At 56.2% G+C, this 14,285-nt stretch overlaps 1 protein-coding gene across 1 annotated transcript; it reads right to left on the bottom strand.

Moving 5' to 3' along the window:
- Positions 1–339: 339 nt before the first annotated feature.
- GRIFIN (galectin-related inter-fiber protein) lies at positions 340–1,515 on the bottom strand. The gene is made up of 4 exons (XM_033096050.1): positions 1,504–1,515; positions 1,292–1,368; positions 1,047–1,194; positions 340–501 (listed from the first exon to the last, which is right to left on the bottom strand). Exons 1-4 carry the CDS (start codon positions 1,513–1,515, stop codon positions 340–342), a joined length of 399 nt encoding a protein of 132 aa, XP_032951941.1.
- Between the last annotated feature and the right edge of the window lie 12,770 nt (positions 1,516–14,285).

Here is a 14,285-nt window from a genome sequence, read left to right as displayed (position 1 = left end):
GCAAGCAACCAAGCTCCTGCAGCCTGCTCAGACTTTACTGAAAGTGGAGCAGCAATGGGGGCCCCAAACCACAGACCCCTGTCCCCAACTTCCCCAGGGTGGGCTCCACTGGACACCTGGTGGCTGATGGCTGAGGCTCACTCCTGGGACTTGAGGCACAGCTCAGTAGCCCCCGTCCCTGCAAGTACCCAGGACACACTCAGCTCAGCCCCAGCTCAGCCTGGCACAGACGGTGGGGTGTGGACAGGCTCACTGAGGGGCACCAAGCCCACAGCCCCCTCCCGGGGCAAGGAGCAGAGGCCTGAGGCAGGCGTGTGGGGGAGGAGCGCTACCCCTAGCTCAGGCCCCTCCTGCCAGCTCCACCTGGGCCAGGCGGTGGTCGGTCAGCACCTGCACGTGGGTGACGGCCGCCAGCGGCCTATGGCGGCCATGTGCAAACTGTAGCACCTTGTACTCCTGGGCGTGGACGTGGAAGTGCTGGGCGTCCGCCCGGACCTCCATCTGGGGGCGGAGGCCAGGGACCTAACGCCTGCCTGGGACCCACTCTGGTCCTGCTCTAGCTCACATGCCTTCTGAGTCCCATAAGCACAGCCGGGGGGGCCTGAGGGTCCCCTCACCACGTGGAACGCCCATCATGCAGGCCCACCCCAAATGGGAGCTCTGAGCCCCAGCTGAGTGTCCCCGTCCTCTCTGGGGGGGAGCTGGCAGCTGAGGGCTGGAGGGGGGTACATCCCATTGCACCCACCCTCACCGAGACTTCTGCTTCGGCCTGTTCCCCTGTAACCGTCCGCTACAGGGCCCAGGGAAGCAGGAACCCCAGCTGCTTCACAGCATCCATCCCCCGAAGCGGCCAGGTGGCCCTCATGCTCCCACAGGACCCCCAGCCTGGCCTCCCTGACCGTGTGGGCCTCGCCCCCTCCAGGCCTCCCCCACCGTCCTGCCTCACTCCGGGTCACCCCCCAGCTTCCTCCCATCAGGTCTCTCCCCCAGAAACCCCCTGCCCGGCCTTTCCTACCCCCACGCCGGCCTCCCTTGTTCCCCATCACCTGAAAGTGCTCCCCCAGCACCAGCGGGAAGATGCAGGACACCCCCTCCTGGCCCCGCGGTCGTGAGGTGCCCACCTGGTGGCAGTAGAGAATTGAGCTTGATGTGAAAAACGACATCCCCTCCTCGGACAGGAAATTGATCTCAAACCTGGGGGACATCACCGTGTGGTGAGAGCAGCAGACAGCTGGGTACTCATGCACCCAAAGCCAAAAAGTGGTGCCCTGGGGAGGGTGATGTCCCTTACTGTCCTCTCCAGTCAGAGTGTCCCCGGCCCAGCAGGTTCCAGCCCGGGGCCAGGTCCTCTGCACAGAAGGCTTCAAACTGCCCGCAAACAATGGAGACAGAGTTCCAGGGCCGTGGTTCCCATGAGAGGGCAGCTCGACCGGGACGGAGCCCAGGTGACGGGGAGCTCCACCTGGCCCTGCTCCCTTCTCCCGGAAGCCAGGCCTTACCCACCTGCAGTGCCATCTCTCCAGCCTCTGCAGGCAGGCCAAGCAGCCTGGGGATATAGGCAGGGGGCTGGGCAGGGTGTTGGAGGCCCACCCCAAGACGGCCGGCCAGGCACGCTGCCCTTCCCTGCCTCTACTTCTCCCTTTGTCCTGGCCTCCCGCACCCCAGCAGGCGCTCCATTCAAACACTAGGGGAAGAAACAGGGTAACAGGCTCAGCACCCCCTTTTCCTCAGGGCCCAATCTGGCTCTCAAACTTCATTTCTTAGGAGCCCTAAGACACCTCAAAAACAGTTTCTCCCCCATTCTTGCAGGAAGGGTAGCCCAGGTCCCAGCCCAGCGTCTCCAACAGGCTCCCAGGGACCCAAACCCTGCCATTTGGTCAGCTGAGGCGAGGGAGGGGAGGCCTCCTGGGAGCACAGTCTGACCCCTGGAGCCTCAGGTCGGTGTCCCCCACCCAGCCCCCACCCGCCCCAGCCTCTGCTCACTGCCCACTCAGGCTGGCTCAGCTGCCCCACAGGCACTGAGTTGGGATTAGGCTGGGCGCTCGCTGTAGTCAGAGCATTCCTGGGGGTGGGGCAGAAGGGATGGGGAGGGCTTTTCCCACACCCCATGCCCTCCTGGCCTGGCCCCTCAGCTCCTCTTAGCTGAGCCAGGTAGGAGGTCAGGCTGACCTGGGGGAGCTGGCAGGCTGTCCTCAAGCTCTGGGGCAGTTGTGGGGCCCCTCTGGGCTGCCCTGTCCAGGGAGCTGGCCCAGTGAGGAGCCAGGGTGGGTACATGGAGCACTAGGCCTACTGTGTGATCATGCGGGTGAGTGCAAATGAGTGGTGAGTGTGCAAGTGTGCGGGTGAATGTATGTGTGCAAGTGAGTGTGTGAGTGTGTGGTGAGAGTGGGACTGTGTGTTTGACACGAACCAGTATGTGTGGACATGAGAGCTCACACGTGCACGAGGTGTGTGTGAGTGTGTGTGGCTCAGCTGCCCCCTCCTGTCTAGACACCCCCAGCCCACAGGGGTGCTCGGCCAAGGTTCCCAGCCCCAGGCACCCCATGTGCTCCACTCGGGCCTGTTCTTCCCTCAGGCCCCTGACGGGTAACGCTGGTGCCTGCCTGGCCCCTTCCCACACGCTGGTGCAGGCAAGTGCCTGATCAGTTTTTGGTGAGGGGAGGTGATGGTCAGACCGGGAAGGGACATGGAGGTGGCCGTGACGGCCTCTACGGTGGGGGCAGTGCAGGGGCCACTTCTCGGTGCTGTCCTCCCTGCTGGCACTAGCAGTGCTGGCAGGGCCTGCAAAGGGCAGCCCTGGGCAGCAGAGGTGCTGCCAGGGAGCCTGCCCGCTGTGGGGTCCCGGCTCAGACAGCTGGCCTGCCGGGCACATCCATGGCCCAGCCCAGCCTACTGTCCTGGGGCCTACAGGCTGCAGCTCCCTGGCACCTGCCTCCAACTGAGGACACAGTGGGGTGGCGGCTTGTCACAGTGGCCCAGCAGGAAGGTGAGTCCAGTCCTGCCTCCCCATCTCCCTTTCCTGTCCCCAGTCTGTCCTCAGCCTGCCCGGCTGGGTGATGAGGCCTTATGTTGCAGGTGCTCAGGGAGCCTGGAGCGGGTAGGGGTGAGCCTGGTCTGTTTACCCCTCCCCCCTGGAGAGCTCAGCCCCACCTGGGAGGAGGCAGGCTCCGGGCCTCCACCTGTGCCATGATACTTGTACCTGGCATGAGTGCACACCTGGCCAGGCTTGTGGTCTCACCCTGCCTGACTGTGGCTTTGAAACCTCACCCACATGGGGTGGGAGCCTAGGAGTGGCCAAAGCTCTCAGTGACCAAGGTGCCAAGGGCCCAAAAGGCCCCAACAGAGCTGGGGGATGGAGAGAGGGACATGGAGGCCCCAAGTGGTCGGCTCAACCCTGCAGGCACAGCCCGGTCTCCTGGAATCCGATGGGACCCCACCTGGGCCTCACGGTTCCGGGGTGGGTGGGGTGCAGTGCCTCTACCCTGTGTTGCTGACCAGCCAGAGCTGGAGCTGTGGGAGCAAACAGACGTGCCCATCCAGGCCGCCCGCCCCTCCCGGATGTGTGGTTTTGCCCTGGGCTGTTGGCGTTCACAGGCGTCCAGGAGGCAGCAGGGTCTCCACCCAGCTCCAGTGAGAACCTTCACTCAGCAGAACGGCCGCCTGGGTCCCACAGCCCATCGTCACCCCTGGGGCCTCCTTTGCCAGGTGGTACCTGCATAGGACTGGTGCTCGGAGTTGCCTGGTAAATAAATGCTGCCCCATCTACTGGTGCTCACCAGCCAGACACTTGGCTAAGCTCATTATGTGTACTGCATCCAACGATACTAGGAGGATAAACTGTTATCTCCGTGTTACAGAGAAGGATATAAGGGCTCAGAGAAGTTAAGTGACTTGCCCAAGGTAACACAGCTAGGGAGTAGCAAAGCTATGGTTTGAACCCAGCAGTCTGCTCTCTGGACAGGAGCACCTCAGCAGGCCTCTTGGGGTTATCAGGGTCAGCTTCCTGGAGGAGGAGGCACTTAAAGTAGATTTTGAAGAATGAGTAGGAGTTAGAAAGTGGCAGGGAAGGGTACTGTAGGGAGAGGCACAGCAAGAGCAGAGTGGCTGGACCCAGCACCAGGAGGCAGGGCGTCAAGGTCAGGCAGGGTCTGACACCTCAGGGGCCCCAAGGTGTTGGGCACAAGTTCCCGGGGCAATCTGTGGAGGGTCACTCATCTTTTGGGGAGGTCGGCACAGTTTTCATGGTCTGCAGGAGTCAGGTGCCATTGTGCCGACTTGAGCAACGAAGAAACTGAGGCCCAGGCAGAAGAAACCACCCCAGAGCCCCACGATGAGGGGTGGTGGCCTCAGGACGTGAGTGCAGCCTCTGGGCTCCCAGTCCAGTGCTCCTTCCAGTCCCCACCAGCAGAGCAGCACCGGGCCCAGGACACAGCTCAGGCCAGCTCTCCTCTCGCTGGGTGCTTGGCAGCCTTGGCACATAGTGGCTCACTCTTTTCCCCACTGCTGGCGCTGTGCCCTCTGGATCAGGCCGAAGAGTGAGGGCAGTTTGAAAGCACCAGGCAACCATTACACAGGAGGGGAAACTGAGGCCCAGGAGGCAAGGTGCTTGCTGAGAGACAGTGTGGGCAGCAGGGGGCATTGAGCTCTGGCCTCTGCTGCCCTTCTGAGGCCCTTGTAGGACCTTGGCCTTGAGGTCTACCCCAGGCCAGGCCTTCATTACACAGGAGGGGAAACTGAGGCCCAGGAGGCAAGGTGCTTGCTGAGAGACAGTGTGGGCAGCAGGGGGCATTGAGCTCTGGCCTCTGCTGCCCTTCTGAGGCCCTTGTAGGACCTTGGCCTTGAGGTCTACCCCAGGCCAGGCCTTAGCGCCCATGTTCTCATGACCCCCTGAGTGGGCACTGTTGCCCCCATTCTGTTTCGCCTCCTGTTTTACAGGTGTGGTAACTAGAGCTCAAAGGGGAGATGAAACTAGCCTGTCCACAGCAGGCTGCTGGTGGAGCTGCTGCTCTAACCCCGTGGACGTGGGGCTCAGAGGGGACAGGGCAGAGCCTCTCCCGGCTCTTCCCGCTTTCCCAGATCCCACAGCTCTGCCCCGCAGGTCAGCATCTGGTAATGAAGGCCCCGCCCTTTGCCCTCCTCAGAGTGAGCTTGCATCTGTGCTCAGCCTGCTGGGTGAGGGCTCCCGGCCACTGTACTGCTGGGCCCACTGAGGCCACTGTTGGGCCCGTTTTGCTGGTGGGCCACTGTGGTGAGCAACCCTCCAGGCGTCACTAGGGAGCTCGGTCCAAAGGACATGCCTGAGACTCAAAACCCTTGGTGGTACCTCTTTGGGGCCGGAGCTGATGGACAGGGCTCCCTGGTAGCCCTCATAGGACAGCGTGCTGGGGCCTGGATGGGGCCGTGGGAGCCTCTTGGGCCTTGAGCAAGTGACCTGTGATGGCAGCCATCTTTGAGGAAGCTCAGCTAGCCCAACAGGCCGGTCAGAAAGGCCGGCTGGGCACAGGGCCCTCGGCCAGGCACAATAGCTGGAGGGAGGCCTCTGTGGCAGGGCCGGCCAGGTGGCTGGCTGGCGTCTGGCCTGGAGGGGGCACCATAATGGTTTTTCCAAGTGGGCTGGGCTCTGTCAGCTTCCAGGGACACAGGCCGCGCTGGCTTTATAAACAGACACGGCAGCAGCCCGGGTCTGAGGAAGGAAGAGCCGGGAATCCAATTAAATGGGAAAGTAGCTGGGGGTCCTGGCCTGGTCTGCACGTGGGGTCCTCAGGAGCACCCTCCCGACACCAGGCCAGAGTCTGTGAGGGCTAGAGGGGGCAGAGGACCCCAGGAGTGGGGTCAAATCCCCGTTCTGACAGGGGACCTCCGAGTGCTGCCCTGTGACCTGGGGCCATGACCCTTCCAGGGCGGGGGGGGAGGGCAGCCAGACCCACTTCTATCCCTCATTCCTAAATGTTTACAAAGCACCTACTGAGTGCGTTGTGAGGGGAGAGGCGGAAAATAAACAGCTCTGCAAACAGCTGGATCTTGTAGATGGTGATTGTTGCTGGGAAGAAAGTGAGCTAGGACAGCAGCACGTCCAGTTCACTAGCACTGACCACACATGGCCACTGGGCACGACGGAACTGAGACGTAAGTGTGAAAAAGCCCTACATTTACAAGCCATAGCTCAAAAGGAATGTAAAATATTTCATTAATAATCTTATATTGATTGCATGTTACCATGATAATATTTTGGATCTATTGGGTTAAATGAAGTATATTATTAAAATTAATTCCACCTGTTTTAAAAACTTCTTAAAATGTGGTCACTAGAAAAATGTTAAATTGCATCTGTGCTTATCTTCTGTTTCTATGGGAGGGAGGTGGCAGGAGGAGAGGGCGGGGACTCAGCTAGGACAGGGAGGGTGCTCTCCAGGGAGGTGACTGCTGCCCGCCCGGAGACCTCGTGTTGAGCAAGACCCAGCCCAGGAGATGGGGGAAGAATGACCCAGGCAGGGGGAAGGGTGGTATAAAGGTCCAGAGTGGGGGGTGCAGTGTGAGGTGAGCTGAGGCCACTCCAGTGGAAGGGACAGGCTGGGCTAGGCCACATGAGGAGCCCCCAGGCCCCCTAAAGGCTGGGACAGCAGCCTGGAGAATGAGTCTGCCCCCACCCTAGAATCCCTCTGGGCGGGCTCCCACCCCCGCCTTGGACACTTCAGGAGGTCATTGCTGTCCCTAGTCCCTGCACCGCGCTCCCTGCCGCCCGCTGGCTTCAAATGCTCCCACCACGACTATTGAGAAAGGCCCAAGGGAGCCGCCAGCTCCCAAAATAACCTCACACCCGTTCCAGGACATCTGTGGAGGCGGAGTGCTGGAACCCAGAGCTGTGAGCACCATTGAGCCTTGGGCAGAGTGGGGGCTGGGAATGGGGACACGGATGGGGGACAGAGAGGGGGAGAGAGAAACACGGAGAGAAGGGGGTGGCTAGAAAAACCAAGAGATGTATGGAGACTTGTAGAGGCACATGAGAAATAGGGGCAGGAAAGTGGGCAGAAGGAGGGCGGGGGAGAGAGACACACACACAGACACACACAGACACACACACACACACACGCGAGTGAGCACACCCCAGGCTAGGCAGTCCCAGCCCCGTTAGAAGGGAGCCTCCCTCCAGACAGCCCCAGGCAAGGCCGCCCTCCACGCACGCCTGTGCTGGGGTTTGGCCAGGTGAGCAGCTGAGCAGAAGGAGGGGTTGAATGGATGCTCACTGTAGAGACAGGGTCCCCACTGAACCACCCAGGGCTCCAGGAGTCCCATCTGACCAGATTGGGCCCACAGGGCCTCAGAGGATCCAAAGAGCTTATCTCCTAGCCTTCCTATTTTCCCAGAGGGGAAACTGAGGCTCAGAGAGGCCAGGTAACTTGTCTAAGGACCATAGCACATGAGTGGCAGGCGAGGACACAGCTGGCCTGGCAGTCTTCACTCTGTGTCCCTCACCACTCCCCCAGCTGGCAAGCAGGCTCTGACAACCTTCTTCCCCTGCCCTGGGTCCCCAGGGGGTTGGGAACTGTCCTCTGAGCAGCATGGCCAGCACTGGCCAAGCCCATGGAATTTCCCCAGCGCAAGGAGTAGCAGGGCGTGGGGATGCGATGGGCTGACACCTACAAAGACAGGGGTTGGGGGGAAACTGAGGCAGAGAGGGGCTGCCTGAGGAGCCTGGCGCTCCCTACTCCAGGTCCCCGCCTAGGATTCTGGGAAGTGGAAGCTGAGGGGTGTCTTCTGAGATTAAAAGGTCTCTTTTTCTTTTTTAAAGATTTTTATAAAAGGGCCAGCCCCGTGGCTCAGGCGGTTGGAGTTCCGCGCTCCTAATGCCAAAGGCTGCCGGTTCGATTCCCACATGGACCAGTGCCAGATGGCTGTTGGTTGGAGCGTGTCCTCTCAACCACAAGGTTGCCGGTTCGACTCCTCGACTTCCGCAAGGGATGGTGGGCAGCACCCCCTGCAACTAACAACGGCAACTGGACCTGGAGCTGCGCTGCGCCCTCCACAACTAAGACTGAAAGGATAACAACTTGACTTGGAAAAGTCCTGGAAGTACACACTGTTCCCCAATAAAGTCCTGTTCCCCTTCCCCAATAAAATCTTTAAAAAAAAAAGATTTTTATTAAAATATAGTTAACATACAATATTATGTTTCAGGGGTACACAATAGTTATTCAACACTTATGTACTTAAAGAAGTGATCACCGTAAGTCCAGCAACCATCTGACACTGTACCACGCTGTCACAATATTATTGACTATATTTCCTATGCTGTACATTACATCCTCATGATTTATTTGTTTTATGCCTGGAAATTGGAACCTCTTATTCCCTTCCACTTTTTTCTCCCTTTTTAAGTGTTTCAATTACAGTTAACATTCAATATTATTTTATATTAATTTCAGGTGTACAGCATAGTGGTTAGACATTTATGTAATTTAAGAAGCGATCCCCCTGACTAATCTAGTCCCCAGCTGGCACTATACATAGTTATTACCATATCATTGACTATATTCCCTATGCTTTACGTTATATCCCCATGACTATTTTGTAACTACCGATTTGTACTTCTTAACGCCTTCACCTTTTTCATCTACCCCCCAACCCTCTCCCGTCTGTCACCCCCACAAATCTAGTACCCCTCTGACACCATACATAGTTATTACAATATTGTTGACTATATTCCTTATGCTTTACCCTGCATCCCCATGACTACTGTGTAACTACAAATTTGTGCTTCTTAATCCCTTCCCCTTTTCACCCACCTCAACCCCCCTCCCCTCTGGCAACCTTCAAAATGTTCTCTGTATCTATGTGTGTTTGTTTTGTTTGTTTATTTTGTTCTTTAGATTCCACATATAAGTGATATCACACTGCATCTGTCTTTCTCTGACACTCCACTCAGCACAGTGCCCTCCAGGTCCATTCAGGTCCAGACGGCAAGAACCCATTCCCTTCCCTGGCTGAGCAATATTCTATAGTATATATGTACCACCTCCTCTTTATCCCTTCATCCATCAACAGACACCCAGGCAGCCTCCACATCTTGGCCATTGTAAACAATGCTGCAACGAACATATGGATGCACATGTCCCCTCAATGTAGTGTTTTTGGGTTTCTTCAAATCATTACCCAGAAGTGGGGAGCCTGGGTCCTTCTTTGTCTCTTTGCCTTTGTTTTAAAGTCCATTTTGTCTGGTAAAATATTGTTACCTTAGCTTTTTTGTTTGTTTGTTTCCATTTTCATGAAATATCTTTTTCCATTTCTTTACTTCCTGTCTGTGTGTGTATCTTTCAGTCTGAAGTGAGTCCCTTGAAGGCAGCATGTGTAAGGGTCTTGTTTTCTTATCTATTCAGCCACACTATGTCTTTTGATTGGAGCATTTAATCCATTTACATTGAAAGTAATTGTCAATAGATATGTAGCTATTGCCATTTTATTATTCATAATCTTAAAGAAGTTCCTCTAACACTCCTTGTAATACTGGTTTGGTGGTGATGAACTCCTTTAGCTTTTTCTTATCTGAGAAGCTCTTTATCTGTCCTTCGATTCTAAATGATAGCCTTGCTGGGTAGAGATCCTTGGCTTTTCATCATTGAATATTTCTTGCCAATCCCTTCTTGCTTGCAAAGTTTCTGTTGAAAAATCATCTGACAGTCTTATGGGAGCTCCCTTATAAGTTACTAGTTGCCTTTCTCTTGCTGCTTTTAGGATTCTCTCTTTGTCTTTAACCTTTGCCATTTTAATTATAATGTGTCTTGGTGTGGGCTGTTGGGGTTCATCTTGTTTGAGACTCTCTGTGGTTCCTGGACTTGTACGTCTATTTCCTTTGCCAGGTTAGGGAAGTTTACAGTCATTATTTCTTCAAATAGGTTCCCAATCCCTTGCTTTCTTCCTTCTCCTTCTGGTACCCCTGTGATGCGAATGTTGTTAAGCTTGATGTTGTCCCAGAGGCCTCTTAAACTCTTATTTTTTTAAATTCTTTTTTCTTTTTGCTGTTCCAATTGGGTGTTTTCTGCTACTTTGTCATCCAATTTGCTGATTTGATCCTCTGCTTCATCTACTCTGCTGGTGATTCCTTCTGGTGCATTCTTCATTTCAGTTATTGTATTCTTCACTTCAGACTGGTTCTTTATATGGTTTCTATGTCTTTTTTATGCTTGCTATTTCTCTGTTGAAGTTCTCATAAGTTCCTTGAGCATCCTCATAACCATTGTTTTCAAGTCTGTCTCTGGTAGGTTGCTTGCCTCCATTTCATTTAGTTATTTTTCTGGAGTTTTCTCCTGTTCTTTTATTTGGGACATATTTCTTTGTTTCCTCATTTTGGCTGCCTCCCTGTTTGTTTCTATGTATGAGGTAGATCTGCTATGTCTCCTAGTCTCGGCCGGGCGGCCTTATGTAGTAGATGCCCTGTGGGGCCCTGACAAAGTTTCCCTGGTCACCTGCTTCACGTGCTCCAGGAATTTCCTTGGTATGGGTTGTGTGTACCCTCCTGTTATAGTTGAGTCTTGGTTGCTATTGGTACGTGAGTGGGATTGACACCAGGCTGATTGGCTGTGGGGTTTGACCACATCCACAGCTTACGGGCTGCTGTGCAGGGAGCTTACCCCACTGAGTGTAATTTGCCCCAGTGGGCTCTGGCACCTGTTGAGACAGTCCTTTGTGTGTGCTGCTTGTGGGGCTAATTGGGTGGTATTCTGCTGTGTCTGAAGCCAACGTCCAGGTATGCTGCTTCTGGGGCCTCTTGGGAGGGGCTCCGGTGCAGGCCCAGGTCACCCACTTACTGGTGACCAGCTGGGGACTACCTGGTAGGAGGTACAAAGCAGTCTGTGGGTTTTCACTGCCTCTGCTAACCCTGGAGGCACTGGGAGAGGCCACGCTGCAAACCGAGTACATCTGCCACCAATACTGGGCCTGGGGCAGCTCCACAAAAAGCCGGGACACCCCAAGATCTGCTGCCACCTGCTGGCTAATACAGCCACTGATAGAGCCTCGTGTGCGATGCAAGTTGGATGAGGCAGGAGCTCAGGGAGACACTAGAGTGGGAACAGTTGTGCTCATCAGGTTAATGTAGACTCTGATTTGGTGCTGGTGCTGAGCCTAAAGCTACTCAGCAAAAGTCTCCCAGCACACCGTGGCCAGTCATTGCCACCTGGGGCACGTGGACTCCGATAGTTTTCCAAGAGAGAGTGCAATGTGGGAGGGGCTGGCTGCTTGCCGAGAAAGTGCCCTTGGCTTTGGGGGAGTTGGGTAGGGTGGGTTCCCAGTAAATCAGCTGGCTGCACGGGAGAAAAACCACACACGGGAGGAATAGGACTCTCCCCCAGCCCTGACCTCGAAGCCACACACCTCAGTCTGCTCCCCATGTGCCTCTGATGCCCCTCAAGGCACTGCCCCTCTGCTGGAGCCCAAGGTGAGCGCCTGCGAGCAAGTGAGTCTGTCTGCGGGTTCTTTAAGAGGATGTCTAGTTTTCCCGCTGCCTTCCATCCCACCTGCATGGTTGGAATCTCCACTGTTTTTCACAACCAGATGTTGTGGGAACTCTTCTTCCCGGCACCAGTGCTCTGGGCTGGGAAGCCTTGTGTGGGGCTGGGCTTCCTGGCTCCTCTGGGGGCAACCTCTGCGGCTAAGGTCTCTCTCCCTATTTTCAACCACCATACAGACGTTTGGGATCAGCCCCTTTCACGTCTCCACCCCTCCTACCAGTCTGGACGTGGCTTCTTGTTTATATCCTTAGTTATAAAACTTCTGTTCAGCCAGACATCAGATGGTTCTCCAGGTTGATTGGTCTATAATTTGGTTGCAATTTTAATGTGTTCACGGAAGGAAGCAGGCACGGTGTTTAACCACTCTGCCATCTTGGATCTCTCCCGAGATTAAAGGGTCGTTACCCCAAAACCCCGTCCAGCTCCACATGATCCGTTCATTCATTCATTCATTCGTTCATTTATTCAACAAACATTTACTAAATACTCCCTGTGTCCTGGCAGTGGGGAGGCCACAGTGGAGGAGGTGATAGTCTAGACTAAGGTCCAAAGGGCTGTGGGACTGGCCTGAGGTCCCGAGGCCTCGGGGGGACCCGTCTGGGCAGTTGTGGACTGCTCTGGAGTCCGTATGGTCAGGGTCAGGACTGGCTCTGCAGGCCCTAGCAACCCCCACCCCCACCACCTACTACTGAGGTTCTGTTTTTGTGATGGTGGAAATTTTGCAACGTATTTCTCAGGATAGAAAATAAAAGCAAAGAAAAGCCACTTATGTGTATAACTCCAGTGGTGATGGAGGGCCTTCTACGGGACAGGGAGTGCGAGCAAGGGCCAAGTTCAAAAAGTGAGTGCACACGAGGTACCCAAGGAAGCGAGCGGGAATTGGGAGGTGCTGGACTCAGGCGGGTGTCCACCTGGCTGGATGCTGCCTGTCCCCCGAGGCCCAGGGCAGAGCCTGGGCACCTTCAGGGGAGGGACAGGAGAGGGCCCTGTGGAGAGGCGAAGGTGGGCGTGGTGGCTGGCAGGGAGCGAGGCCGAGTTGGCAGAGGAACAGTTCTCCCAGCAAAATGGTGCAAGCGGTCCCAGGCATGAGGCCTGCTGGGCTGGGCAGTGGGAGGCCTGGGGGCGGCAGAGGGCAAGGCGTGAGTGGGAGGGAGGAGGTGGGGACCCTTGCCCCCTCGGCTCCTCCTTCTTCTCATTCCCTTGGCCTCCCCCCTGCCCACTCCCTCCCTGCCCCAGACAGGGGCTCAGGACCATGAGTCCAGCATGCCAGCTCACCCCAGCTACCAGGGTCACCCCACCCCTGTCCCTGCTCTGACTGCAGCTCCCACTTCCCCAGGCTGGGACGGGACATGAGATTTTTTCAAAAACATTTCCTTTGCAAAATAATCCTTCGAAATATGTTTTTGGAAATGGCTCCTGATCTGAACAGGAAGAAGTTAATTACAGTCCCTCCCCAGAGGGGCTGTGGGAGGAAGCCTGTTGGTCAGAGACATGCATGAGGGCCCGGATGGCCAGCTCTGACGCCCGCACGCCCCCTCACGCCTAACCTTCCTTCCCCATGACCCTGCTGCCACCACCTCCCCAGTCGTTGGCTCCCAATGGGCCCAAGCCCCTCAGCCCACAGATGGAGAAACAAGACCCATAGAGGGCCAAGGACATAGCCAAGGTCACAGGTTTGAAACAGAACAGGGCGGAGCCCCCTCCCTCTGCTGCCATGTGGTGTCCGTGTGAGAGCAAGGCTACGCCTGTGTGGACACGCACATGCGCATATGTGTGTGCATGTGTGTGCATGTGTGAAGGTGAGCGAACATGTACCACGTCGGGGTGGGCTGAGGAAGGCACAGGGGTCTGCAGTGTCAGCTCAGCTGGAGGTGGCCTCTGCAGGCCACCTTTCCCAGGTGCAGGGGCTGGCTGGGCTAGGGTCACAGGAGGAAGGAGATGGGGGCTTCCCATCACCCTGCAATTGGTGGCCACCTGGGCTCCCCTGGGGCCTAGACCAGGGCCCACTATAGACTGTCTTCTGGATGTTTCTGTCTGTGTCCGTCTCAGTAAGCGCCGATGCTCGTGTTTTGGGTCACGTCTTCCTGGTACAGGACTTGTGGTTTGGTGGTTGTCGTGGGAGTTTGGGGTGTCTAAACCCTGACCTTTGTTTAGCCACCCAGCCAGGGATCTTAGCACCCAGTGTGTGGCACCAGGGTTCATCTAAGTGCAAATCTGCGGAGTGAGCCCTAGCGGCCATACTTCCCTCTGACTCACCCCGCCGCCCTCATCCATCCACTTACCCTACATCCTCTGTCCATATCAGTCTCCTCTTGATGCTGTAACGCAGCGCCACAAACATAACGACTTCGAACGACACAGATTTATTATCTTAGCGTTCTGTGGGTCAGTCACAGCCTCACAGGCTAAAACCGAGGCGTCAGCAGGGCTGCGCTCCTGGAGCTTCTAGGCGAGCCTCCGTTTCCTGGCCTTTTCCAGCTGCTCCTTGGCTCATGGCTCCGGCCTCCACCTTCAGAGTCCCCAGTGGTGTTCCTCCACCTTTGCTGCAGCCATCACGTCTCCTCTGACTCTCCTGCTCACGCATCAGGACCCTGTAGCTGCACGGGGCCCAGAACAATCTCTCCAGCACGGGATTCTTCATTTAGCACATCCTCAAAGTCCTTTTGTCACACAAGCTATTCACAGGCTCCAGCGTGTGGACACCTTGGGGGGCACTGTTCTCCCTGCCACCTCCTTCCAGGTTTCTGTCCATCTGCCCACCCACCCATCACCCATTCATTT

This window comes from Rhinolophus ferrumequinum, chromosome 24 (genome assembly GCF_004115265.2).
Source record: "Rhinolophus ferrumequinum isolate MPI-CBG mRhiFer1 chromosome 24, mRhiFer1_v1.p, whole genome shotgun sequence".
NCBI lineage: Eukaryota > Metazoa > Chordata > Mammalia > Chiroptera > Rhinolophidae > Rhinolophus > Rhinolophus ferrumequinum.
This window is presented reverse-complemented; position numbering and strand designations above follow the sequence as displayed.

Coding starts and splice junctions, on each gene's coding strand:
- GRIFIN (XM_033096050.1), bottom strand. Junction 1,195..1,291: donor CACTCTGACTGGAGAGGACA/GTAAGGGACATC, acceptor GATGTCCCCCAG/GTTTGAGATCAATTTCCTGT. Junction 502..1,046: donor TGCTGGGGGAGCACTTTCAG/GTGATGGGGAAC, acceptor CTCCGCCCCCAG/ATGGAGGTCCGGGCGGACGC.